At 38.8% G+C, this 12,349-nt stretch overlaps 1 protein-coding gene across 2 annotated transcripts in view; it reads right to left on the minus strand.

The window, feature by feature from the left end:
• Positions 1 to 741: 741 nt before the first annotated feature.
• Positions 742 to 12,349, minus strand: part of LOC144662998 (uncharacterized) — a 37,690-nt gene continuing 26,082 nt past the window's right edge. Inside the window, exons 2-8 of one of the 2 annotated variants that reach the window (XM_078523928.1) lie at positions 10,090 to 10,164; positions 7,321 to 7,482; positions 6,698 to 6,775; positions 5,841 to 5,908; positions 5,480 to 5,602; positions 2,472 to 5,384; positions 742 to 2,131 (exon numbers count right to left, since the gene is read on the minus strand). In XM_078523928.1, coding sequence (XP_078380054.1) covers positions 2,484 to 5,384; positions 5,480 to 5,602; positions 5,841 to 5,908; positions 6,698 to 6,775; positions 7,321 to 7,482; positions 10,090 to 10,156 — 3,399 coding nt within the window. In that variant the 5' untranslated portion in view covers positions 10,157 to 10,164 and the 3' untranslated portion in view covers positions 742 to 2,131; positions 2,472 to 2,483. Of the gene's footprint in view, positions 2,132 to 2,471; positions 5,385 to 5,479; positions 5,603 to 5,840; positions 5,909 to 6,697; positions 6,776 to 7,320; positions 7,483 to 10,089; positions 10,334 to 12,349 lie in introns of those variants that run through there. The other variant, XM_078523927.1, reaches the window with a different exon arrangement.

Consider the following 12,349-nt stretch of genomic DNA (forward strand, 5'->3'; position numbering starts at 1 on the left):
GCTATATAATATTGGAAACTAACAGATTAGCTCAGGTGGTTGTAGGTGACTTTATCTGGCTGTGAATATCCACCTTTTGCTTTGTTTGCAATAACATTTTTAAATATATTAAAATATATTTTTTTGTGGAATAAGGGAGATTCTCCTTTCTGGTTTTATGATTTACAAGCAGAAACCCGTAAGGGTTAAAACATGTAACTTCCTATGAGTCCTATGATTCATATTGAACAAAGCGTTTGCACATTTGCTGCCATTAAGAACCATATTTGGAAAATCAAGAGAGAAAATTAATCTCTCAAAATTGCAATATTTGAATTAAATTCACAGCGCGCGCTAGCTCGGGCTCGATTGGCTTAATCCTTTACAAGCTTGGTTGAATAAAGTTAAATATTTTGGTTAAATTCTCCTGTTTCATTGACATTAAGTAGTCTGGAAAACTTCACTTCAATTTGTAAGAAATGTACAGCGCTTAGGTCGGAATTCAAGTAACTCACCACAAAACCGAAAATGTTGTTGCGTGAATAATAATAATTTAATAATAATAATAATAATAATGGATGTCCATAATGTTCGCTTTATAAAATATATACTATATACAAGGCTAAAAAGAGTTAAAATGGTAAAATTAATATGATAAAACCAAACGTTTTCGGCTGTTTGCCATCATCAGGGTATCATATTAATTTTACCATTTTAACTCTTTTTAGCCTTGTATATAGTATATAATAATAATAATAATAATAATAATAATAATAATAATAATAATAATAATTGTCTTTTGATTGATGGGTAGAATCTTTCTTTGTTTTGAATTTTTGCACACCAATAACAATTCAGCTGTGTAAAGCTACATGTCGTCAGTACAAAATCTTGGGAGGGGGTTGGGTTTAAATTTCAGAGGTTGAGTGTTATTAAGGTGATTCCCTTGAAATAGAACTGCTCATAGATTTCCAACCAAACTTTGCCAGTTGGTTGTTTACCTTAAGGAAAGTTAAATTTTGAAATAAAAAAGGGGGGTCACCGTATTCGTTTAGGAGCAGGAAGACCTTGTATTTACCATATAATTCCATATGTTTCCTTTGCGAGTACTGGCAAAGTACACGTTTTCGGTGATAATGTATTATTCTGCCATAGAAATTGATCTGTATTCATTTTAAAGAAGGAATTTGATCGTTACTTTCGAACCAAGAGAAAAAAATTATAGGTCACCGAACTCATTAATGAGAAAACGATGATTTCTCTCTTTTGCGATCCAAGCCGCATAGAAAAAAGCCGCCATTTTGTTTATGTGCGCGCGCTAATTACGCGTAAAATTCTGCGCAGTAAGGATGCGCAATACAATACTAGGGAATCACCTTAAAGGAGGCAGTAAGTAAGTAAGGAGAGCTGGTCCCAAGAATTTGTGACAAAAATAAAGGTTTATTATTTGTATTGTATTGTTCTCATTGATAGTGTACTCTGTCAATATCAATATTGCTATATGCAATGCGAGGAACAAAATTATTTAGCATCACTGGCTGGCAATGGAAGGTGGCCCCTATGCACGCATTGCGTGCCTTTATTGCGTACCTTTATCCCCCTTCTTCATTTACCAATAACTGTCTGAATATTTAGCTTCTTTATCTAGACGCCACTGACCATATACAGGTTTAAATGTGTCGCCTTCGTTTTTCTTCGACAAAGCCGGAAACTGGATGAACTTGCCGCCATAATCGCCCCCAACCCTCCCCGATCTTTTTGCATGCGTGCCAAAAATACATTTCTCACGTGACTGCAGTTCTAAGAAATCACGCTTTCCGTGAATCACAAACGCAGTGGTGACCAGTGGTGATTGTTGTCTTCGCTTGGCGATCAAGTTTAATAGACTCTGTTCACTTCGAGGTGAGATTAGTCGATTCTTTTCTGTTTTCAAAGACAAAAGAAACATCTAAACGATGGCTAAAACTTCATCTTTAGCGGAGGACTTGACGACGGTGCTGGAATGCGCGGTTTGTTTGGAGCAGTACAAGGAGCCTAAAGTTCTGCCATGTCTTCACTCCTTCTGCAAGAAATGTCTGGAAGGTCTGCTTGAAACCCATAAAGGAAACAGGATTAAGATCCAGCAATATGGACGCTATGTCAGGTTCCGCAGCTATGAGGCAAAAATGCAGAAAGATCAATAACGTTAACGTTGGTAAAATATATCTAAGACGGTTTATACTTTTTTGTGCAGAAAACCATCTGATCAAACTCTGAAGTACCCAGTCACTATCTAAAAAGAGTTTTGTTACTCCTCTCAAATATGAAAGACAAAAAGGTAAACCTTTTCCTACTCGATCGGTAGGTTGGGGGATATCCTCTCCCCCCCCCCCCCCCCCCCCGCGACGTCCCCTCACTCTCAAACCACAAACAAAGGCTCCGACAGAAAAGCGTTGAAGGATACTATGTTTTCCTCGCTATATTGTTACAAACTTATACAAAGGGCTACTTACAATGAAAGACATTTAATCGCTGCCATCAAAGTTCAAGGTGACGTCATCGCCAATGAGTACAAATGGAGCCCAGTACTTCACTTCACTAAACTCGTCAGATTCTCTCATACACTTCATGGCTAGGTTCAGGGATTCACTGGCACTTCTTCCTGTCACTAGGTGTGAGTAGAAACATTTCATGAATTCCAGAGTGGCTTCGTCATCAATCGCCCATAGGGACACCAGAACTGAACGAGCACCGGCAGCCAAAAACGCTCGTGCAATGCCAACCACTCCCTCAGCTTTAATCTCCCCACGTGCACTGTGACAGCAACTCAACACAACCAGCCTTGCTCGAATCTGAACGCTCATTACATCCCTCATTGTTAAAAGAAAGTCTTCTTCACCACAAATCTGAGATGTTTTTGTAGTGTTGGGTGCCAAGGCAATTTCTCCTGTTTCCATACGACCATGAGCCGCAATGTGTACCAGAGCAACCGAGGAAATTCGCTTTAACACTTCATCCTTTGTTGCCTCTCTTCCAATAAGGGGTGCAGTGTTCAATATTCTGCCAATCATCTTCACCTCTTTTCTGGCCCATGGCAGCTGCTCTAAGATCGTCCCATGACATAACACCTCTTGTACCCACGGGTCACCCACTAGAAGCACGCCTGTCTTGCTGTGGTAATCATCCGGACAATCTACAATCAACTTCAAACTGGTAAGGGACGGAATCACTCGTATTCTAAAAGACTCACAAAGGAACCTTGAATCAGGGCTCATGACGACAGCATATGGAGCCAAACACAGCGGACCTTCTGGAACCAGTACAAGTTCGTTACCTTGAACCAAGTCGGCAATTGGTTCAATTATGACGTCATAAAATGTTCTCAAAGCCGTTGTATGGAGAGGAACAGGATCGGTCCGTGTCTTAGGAGACCAGTCCTTAGCCGTATGTTCATCTTCAAGCTTGTCAAATGAGCGATTCTCGCATTTTACGGTAGTTCTTGCACCGATTTCCTCAAAAGCAATCACATTTAAAGACTGAACGAAATTGTACATGTCCACATCTAGTGAAATGCTATCACTCAATTCCTTTCTCCTCATTTTCACATCGTTTCCCTTTTGAAGAACCCAGAAAACAATCTCTCCTACATTAGCTGCTAAAAATACGGTCAATACGGTATTCGACGGGAGGAAACGTAACAAGTCATATGTACTTTTGTGCGGTGTATGCGAGGAAAAGGAAGCTGCATCAAACCCATAGTTCAATTCCATAAGATCATTCAGAGCCTGTGCACGTCCTTGGTCGGCAGCAAATAGAGCCTCGACCACCTTGCCTTGTTTTGTCAAAAGACGCCATAAACTTGTGTATACAGCTTTATACATATCGCGGTAACTGATTTTCCACTCATCTTTAAACTCTAGACGATGCCTAATTGCATTAGTAATTTCCACACTAGAATGAAAACAATCAAGTGCCCTTGCTGGAGACCCTTGTAACTCAAGGCTCCTCCCTAGACCGTACAGTAATGTGGCCATCCCAGTTTTGTCTCCCGCGTCGTTGGCGATTTTCAGACCACGTTCGTGATTTTCAATGGCTGTCTTAAGATCTCCCAAGCTGTCATAGGCGTTGCCAAGATTGCAATATGCCGTTCTTTTTCCTGATTTGTCTTCAATTTCTGTGGAAATTTTGAGATGACGTTTATGGTAGTTGACGGCTGATTCGAAATCTTCCAAACTGTGATAAGCGTTGCCAAGACTACCATAAGCCATTCCTTCTCCTGCTTTGTCTCCAGTGTCTTTGGCAATTTTCAGATGACGTTCATGGTAGTCGATGGCTGTCCTGAAATCTCCCAAGCTGTTATAAGCGTTGCCAAGATTACCATAAGCCCCTCCTTCTCCAGCTTTGTCTCCCACTTCTTTGGCAAATTTTAGATTACGTTCATGGTAGTCGATGGCTGTCTTGTAATCTCCCAAGCTGATATAATCGTTTCCTAGACTATTGTAGACCCTTCCTTCTCCTGCTTTATCTCCCACTTCTTTGAAAATTTTTAGAGAACGTTCATGGTAGTCAACTGCTGTTTTGAAGTCTCCCAAGCTATGATATGCATCGCCAAGATTGCCATATGCCCTTCCTTGTCCGGCGTTGTCTCCCACTTCTTTGGCAAATTTTAAATCACGTTCATGGTAGTAAACGGCTGTCTTGAAATCTCCTAAGCTGTAATAAGCGTTGCCAAGATTACAATATACCTTTCCTTCTCCTGCTTTGTCTCTCAGATCTTTAACAATTTTTAGATGACATTTATGGTGGTCTATGGCTGTGTTGAACTCTCCCAAGTTGCGGTAGGTGATACCAAGATTGCCATACGCCCTTCCTTCTCCTGCTTTGTCTCCCACTTCTTTGGCAATTTTCAGATGAAGGTTATGGTAGTCGATGGCTCTTTTGAAATTTCCCATATTGCGATAAGCAGTGCCAAGATTACCATAAGTCGTTCCTTCTCCGGTTTTGTCTCCGACTTCTTTAGCAATCTTCAGATTACGTTCATGGTAGTCAATTGCTGTTTTAAAGTTTCCCTGATTGCGATAAGCATTGCCAAGATTACCATAAGCCATTCCCTCCCCCACTTTGTCTCCCACCTCTTTGGCAATTTTCAGATGACGTTCATGGTACTCGATGGCTGTCTTGAAATATCCCAAGCTTTTATAAGCGTTGCCAAGATTACCATAGGCCCCGCCTTCAATTGCTTTGTCTCCCACCTCTTTGGCAATTTTAAGAAGACGTTTAAAGTAGTCGATGGCTATTTTAAAATCTCCTAAGCGGTAATAAACATCACCAAGATTACCATAAGTTGTCCCTTCTCTCAGTTTGTCTCCAACTTCTTTGGGAATCCTTAGTTTACGCTCGTGGCAGTCGAGTTCTTTCTTACTTTTCTAAAAGGAGGAACATAGAAACACAGTAAAAGTTATCTTAACATTATTTGTTGGTAAAAGCGTCAAAAACTTGTTGTTGCAAGAAAAATACTTACTTGGCAATTGACGTTACGAATGTCCGGCATACTCTTCATTTCCTGTGACTTAGCTTCTTGTAATGTATTGTGTTGAGAACACCTGTTCCATAAATCTAGTAAAGTCTTGCTATTCTTGTTAATCTTCTTAAGATCAAGTCGCATAACATGAATTAATCACTTCTATAATTAGTAAAACATCTATATAGATCATAATAGTACATGTAGTTATAGAATTATCCAATCATTATTTGTTCTGGTTCTAATAAGATAGAAAGTTATTTTATAACAAGTTCTTAACTTTACAGCAAACTACCCTAGAATAATGAAAGGTACTATGACTTGAACACAAAGCAGGGGACGTATAAGTAATCAAGGATACTGCCAATCCCTTCTCACACCAGGCCATGGCTTCTTTGTAACGCTGCAGCTGCACACAAGCACTCGCTCCTAAGACAGGAGACAATAAAATTTGCAATATTCCAACAAGGTGACAGATGTGACAAGTGAGCTAGTTAGTGGCAAATGTTTAATTCGGAGTATTTTTTTATCTTGGATTTTGATAGCATAGATCTTCCGTGTAAAGCGCAAAGCAACTTCTACAACAACAACTGTAATACAACTTTTTCGATTTAAGAACATAAAATAAACTCTCATTAGCGTTACTTTAACGTTAAAAAACGTGGCTATGTGACAAAGTAAGAAAAAAGCAATCATTGCATTTTTGGCAAGTTTGTTATAAGGATAAAAGCATAATTATTAACATTCACTAATAAAAGGAGTTTTCAAGGGCGATTCAAAGTCAGCTAAAAACAATCATTATGATTTTTTATGAGGACGATCATTCATTAATATTAAGGAAGTCTCAGTTTAATGTTAATTGAAAATCATTTATAGGAACGAATATTTATTGACGTCGTTATGTTCTTCTTTAACAACAAAGCAGTTTTAATAAAGTTCGTTTGCCACTGGCCTTAGATAGCCTTAATTACTATCCCCCTGTAAAGAAGCGAGCCATAAGGTAAGTGAAATGACCTTGATTAAGCGTCTCAATAACCCATAATAATCGACGATATTATGTTAGGAAAAAAAATGAGCAAACGTACTAAGTTCGACTTAATGAAACTGTGCAAAAAGTCTACCTGTTCCTTATGCCGCACTCACAGGTTTGTTTAATGGTTGCACTTAGCATTTTTTTTCTATTTATAAGTCAACAAAAAATAGTCTCCAAGAGCTCACCTCTTTCTATGGCTTTAACAAAAGTTGGCTCCAACTCAACAGCAGCTGTTGCATCATTCAGTGTTTTCTGGTAATTTCCTAACAAAAAGAGTTGAAATTTGGTTGTAAAATACTTAAAGAGGCCACGGGCGCTGGGAATACAAGGAAGGAATAATATTTAGAATATTCAGTCGGTTATGAACTCAATAAATTATGTATATTAAGCCCATGTCTGACAAATTTTGGATTGAACGTCCTGGGCTCTGGCACAAATTATTTGTTTTGATTAATATGTGATTTACAGTGTGACTACTGCAACCAAGGCCATTGATCAATGGTGTTTGCATGTTAAAACAATATGAAAATGGTCACAAACGTCTTGCTTCTGCAGCATTTAGCTGGTGTAAATCCATAATTTGTGGAAAATCTTGTCATGCGTTTTTTGCATGCGCCTCTGTGGCTCGGAGAGAGATGACATTAATAAATTGACTGATTGATTGATTGAAATCTATTGTTAATATAGACGTTTTTTCATTCCCTATTTTGCACAGATTTTTTCAGGTGGTCTTGGTTAGAGTAGTCGCACAGTTAACACAGAGCTAAAAAACAAAAAAACAACAACAACAACAACAACAAGATTTTACCCAAATGCAAATGAGCTGTTGCCCTGTTGCTGTACAGTTTGGCATTCAGGTTGTCATCCTTGCAGTTCACTTGAATTCCTTCTGTGAAGAAGTATATGGCATTGTAAGCTTGTTTTTTCTTGTATTCCTTGTTACCATCTTCAAGGTACACTTGTGCTATTGCTAAAAAAGAAACGGTGATGTAGTTAATGTATCCGGTGTTAGTAAGACACTTAATGTGTGTAGTATAATTATATGTATTTTTTACGAAACGTGCAGTATTTTGACAATCCCAAGGGGCGAGTCCCCGGGGGGGTACTCCATATAATGGCCTATACGGGGAGGCTCCGCCCGAAAGGGGTACCTTTTTCACGCTTCAGGTATATAAAAGGGTAGGGATTTCACAAGTTTAGGTATATGAAAGGGTATGTAATTCCGTCAATTAGGCTTTTAAAAGGGCCTTGAATTAAAATATTTCGAACAGACGCACTTTATGGCTGTATTATTTTAAAGCGCAACATGAAAATGACAAGAAAACGTCCTGTTCTAAGTCTTTGCCGTGTCTTTTAGGTATATGAAAGGGGTACCTTTTCCAGTAAAAGGTATACGAAAGGGGTACAATTTCTCTGAAAATGGTATATAAAAGGGTAAGGGGTAAGAGCTTGGGGCGGAGCCTCCCCGTATAAACTTTTTTGAATGCCCCCCCCCGGGGGGGGGGCGAGTCAAAATACTAATGTCGAGTAAAAATGTACAGCAATACGGCACACTACAATGTCTAATAAGAAAGTTATTAAGAAATGAAATGATCCTTGCAGTGTATAAGCAATTAAAGCAATTGCATTTTTTAGCCTGAAAAAAAAAAAATCATGGCTACAACGGGATTTGGACCCATGACCTTTGCGCTACGTTGATACGTTGGGAGCAGGTCAATAGGCTTCTTTCGAAATATTAAAATTCAGCTTGGTAGCGAGGCCTAGAGGACACAAACAAAAGAAATGTATAAACCCAGGGGGGGGGGGGGGGGGGAGGAACGAGGTCTGGGACCGAGTAGCGATGCTCTCACAACTTGCAAAGCGATCAATTCACGATGTAGTCAGCGGTTTTTGGACGATGATGCAACAGGCAATCCTTTCCCGCGAAATGGAAGCTGCTGTCGTGGAATCACTTATTATAAAGGGGTTCAATTCTCTTAACTAAAAATCTAAAAGCAGCGTGTTTAAATCCGAAAATTTCGTCATCGTCGTGTAGTTTTAAGAACGCAGAATTTTGTGATGCCGTGCTACTTTTCAGTGCTGAAATGCAAATGTTTGACATGTTTGTACCACGATTTTCAACTGGCCCACATGGGGATTGTAAATGAAGTAAAACAAAGAAAGACCAAGTCAACAAACAACCTCAAACAATAGAGCAAGAACAATAGCTCCGACCAGCGCGGGAATATTCGATGGACACGTTTTCATTACCATTCCCGTGATGGTTTTATTTCATAACAAACACCACATATTGACACCAAGAACCTTTCCGGAGAAATTTTCGCTGCTTTAAAGACAAAACTTAGAAATTCTTTTTTATTACTACATATATAAAAAAATCGAACTCTCTCACTGGTCCCATGTTGTTTTTGTTTTGGCAAGTTCACAAAGAAAGGAGCTGCTCATGCGCCTTAGAGACATCCGCTGACTACCGCCCCGATGATTGCTTTGCAAGTTGTGAGAGCATCGCTCAGATTTCATATAAGAGAATGTATGGGAAGTTGCTTCCCCCCCCCCCCCCTGGTATAAACCTGCTTGTAAAATGTCTTTTGCTTGTGTCCTCTAGGCCTCGCTACCAAGCTGAATTTTAATATTTCGAAAGAAGCCTAGTTCCTAATGTCCTGCATAAAATTTTTTCAGGCTAAAAAATGTAATTGCTTAAATTGCTTACTCACTGCGAGTCTTATTTCATTCATTTCATCATTTATCCGCAGTTTACATATGTGTCTTTCATATATTCACTTTGTCATCTACTCCACATGCGGTACATTAGGACCCACAATTAACCTGCTCCCAACGTAGCAAGGCTCCATAGTTCAGTTGGTAGAGCAACGTACCGGTATCGCGAAGGTCATTATCATTTCATTCGTTTCATCATTTATCCGCAGTTCACATACATATCTTTCATATATTCACTTTTATTGTCAAGAGAGTTATTATCCAAACTTTTCTATTCCCAAAATGCTGACTTTCCACGTTTTTGAATCATTTGCGTGGTAGGAAGGATTAGGAGGACTGTACTCGTTTCGCGTGTTATTTTCCACTTCACGAAGCGCAGTTGGATAATAATCTATACAGTTGTGGTGTTCGAGACTCGACCTAGACCGGGCCGAGCCTGCCTGTTGAAGTTGCTAAGAGCTCGTTGTTTCTTGATCACGTTACAATTTTCGGAGTACGCTCGAGTGTCCGAAGCTTTACGAGTGACTTCAACTAAGCGCGAGTTATGCCTAAATAAAAAGCTTGCATCAAGAAAAAGTCTTCTTTAAACCTAAGGTGATGCTGGTAAGACTCCTGAGCTTCGATGAGCTCTTTTGCTGTATCAATGACTTTCACAAGGAAAGATGGCTAGAAAATTATACGTTTGTACTAAAATATTGAGACAATTTATTATCAAATCCATACAGACTCTTATAGTATGCTTTGCTCGCCGGTGGTCATATTTGTGCACTGTGTACCCCCAAAATAATTATATAAGCGATCCTTTGCCCATTGCTGTTTTTCAAAGTGAGCTATTGAGTTGTTATAAACTTTTTCTTACCTCTTAGAGTGTCATCATCAAAATCTAATCTTCCTTCAAAAAGTAATGTAGCTTGATCTTTCGCCATAACTGAAACTACATATGACAAATATTTTACGTTTAAGTATTATTATTCTATGATTTATATTTTTAGAATATATTAATACTCTAAATATTGTATTTTCTGCACAAGCCTTCGCGGAGATGTCTTAGACTTTCAATGCTTTCTACTGTTTCTTTACGGAAAACTTGAAATTCGTAAAGAGATTGTGACTGCACAAAAAGCGGTACCGAAATATTATCGAACTTGGGCTGTTTTACTTTAATTCTACATAAGTTGTTACTGTATATGTGTAATTTATACAAGTTGAACCATAATGTAGTATACTTGAAAATTGCAAATTTGTATTACAATCTTTGTATCGTAAGCAGTGTAAATGTCGTAATGTAGTGTATGGCGGATTGTACTGTAAAGTATTGTAAGTATCGCTTTTGTAAGTATCTCCTCTGTAACTGGTGTCTGTGTGTGAAATAATAATAAAAAAAATCATAAGAAGAACCAAGAAAGATTTAATACTGCTCGAAGTTTCGGTCAGAGGGATTTCGGAGTCATCTTGACTCCATTATCAAGAGACTTGTACAGTATGCAAATAAGGAACGCTACAAAATAAGCATAAAACAATGAACGGCCTAAACGAACACCTTAGCGCGGATGGAATCCGTTTGCACGTTAAGTGTTGGCTTACGCATGCGAATGTACAACATTTCTTTCACGAGGCAATCAAATTTGCCGCTATCTTTTATTTGGTGGATTGTACTTAACGGCGGTGATATAGCCTCGTAAGTGACAAATTAGGAGATACATGATTTGGTGGCAGAGTTTACGGATCGACTGTGAGACAGCATACTGTGATCTTGGCAAAAACTGATCAGTCAATATCTCTAGTGTGTCATAACAGAAGCGGATTTTTTAATTTTAAGTTTGCCAGGAAGTAATGATGGTTTAAATGCGAAAATTTGAATTTAATGCCTTCTACCTTTTTCTAAAAGCGCTCTTTTAAAATTCCGCTTCTGTTATGACACACTGCAGCATTCCTAGTTTACCTCTCTGCAGTGGCAGGTCATGAAGTTCTGTATTCGCGCTGAATTCTCCGCCACAAAATTGTCGGAAAAGTCCAAACTTTGAGATTTCCGAAGGTGTCCCGACCAAACCACGATTTCCAAAGGAGAGATGTAATTATGTTAATTTTAATAATTTTAATAATTATATTCCACGCTTTAATTGCGAGAGCAATGACAGGGAGCCCAGGCTTAGGCTTTGACAACTATAAGTATTTGTATGAAACTTTATAGGTAAAATTCATATCGAAAGAAAATATAATAAACAGCCAGGTAAGTTCACATTTTACATCATATGTTGTCTATGTGATGGTTTTTGACTGTTATATAGCATTTAAAGCCTATTTAACCGATATTTTTTAATTTTAGTTTACTCTTACCTAAATATATGCAAGGGTGAACACTTCCGACGCTCGATAAACAACACTGTTCGACAAAAAAAGCCAAATATTGCTTTTAATTTCATCCGCTCACTCCAAACCTTCGCATGGATATAGTTTGAAGACCATACTTGCGATACAGTAAATTTTTGATCCGGCTGCCTCTCTCCGTGATTAAAAAATACGGGAAAAATATCCAAGATTTGTACACTTTTGGCTTTCTCCAACACCTTGACTCCGATAGAGTCGACGCATTTTTAATTAGCCTTGCCTTTCACGTGCAGCCCCACGCTATGATTGGGCGATAGTTGTCAGGGCGACGACACTTCTTTCCCGTAGGGGAGGGAGGCAAACGATACCTTCGAGGGTTCTTTGCCTTACACGTGTACTCTAGCCCGAGTTCCCACAGGATGATTTTGCCTCACGTATAATTCTTGACTCACTGATGTACCGTGAGGGAGGATTTTTGAAAAACCCTTGCAAATTAAATTCATTCCCGCTTTACAAAACAAAGCATGCCACTACAGCAAGGTCCAGCAACATCATCAACCATGTAACGAAGCAAAGAACAATACCTCTAAACGTTCGTTCAAAGTGGCTTTGCTAAAGAAAAGTCTTAAGATTACCTTTTAATAACTACACGCGCAATAGACACCGCAAATTCGAGCTTAATTAAACATATCGTGAATGTCTCGATGAAATATTTTAAAAAGGGAACAGAGACTGAAGTATTGTATTTAAAGCAAAGTGTACATGTTTTTTTATTTCAATGCAAATGTGAT

This window comes from Oculina patagonica, chromosome 8 (assembly GCF_052425735.1).
Source record: "Oculina patagonica isolate OP01 chromosome 8, crgOcupat, whole genome shotgun sequence".
NCBI lineage: Eukaryota > Metazoa > Cnidaria > Anthozoa > Scleractinia > Oculinidae > Oculina > Oculina patagonica.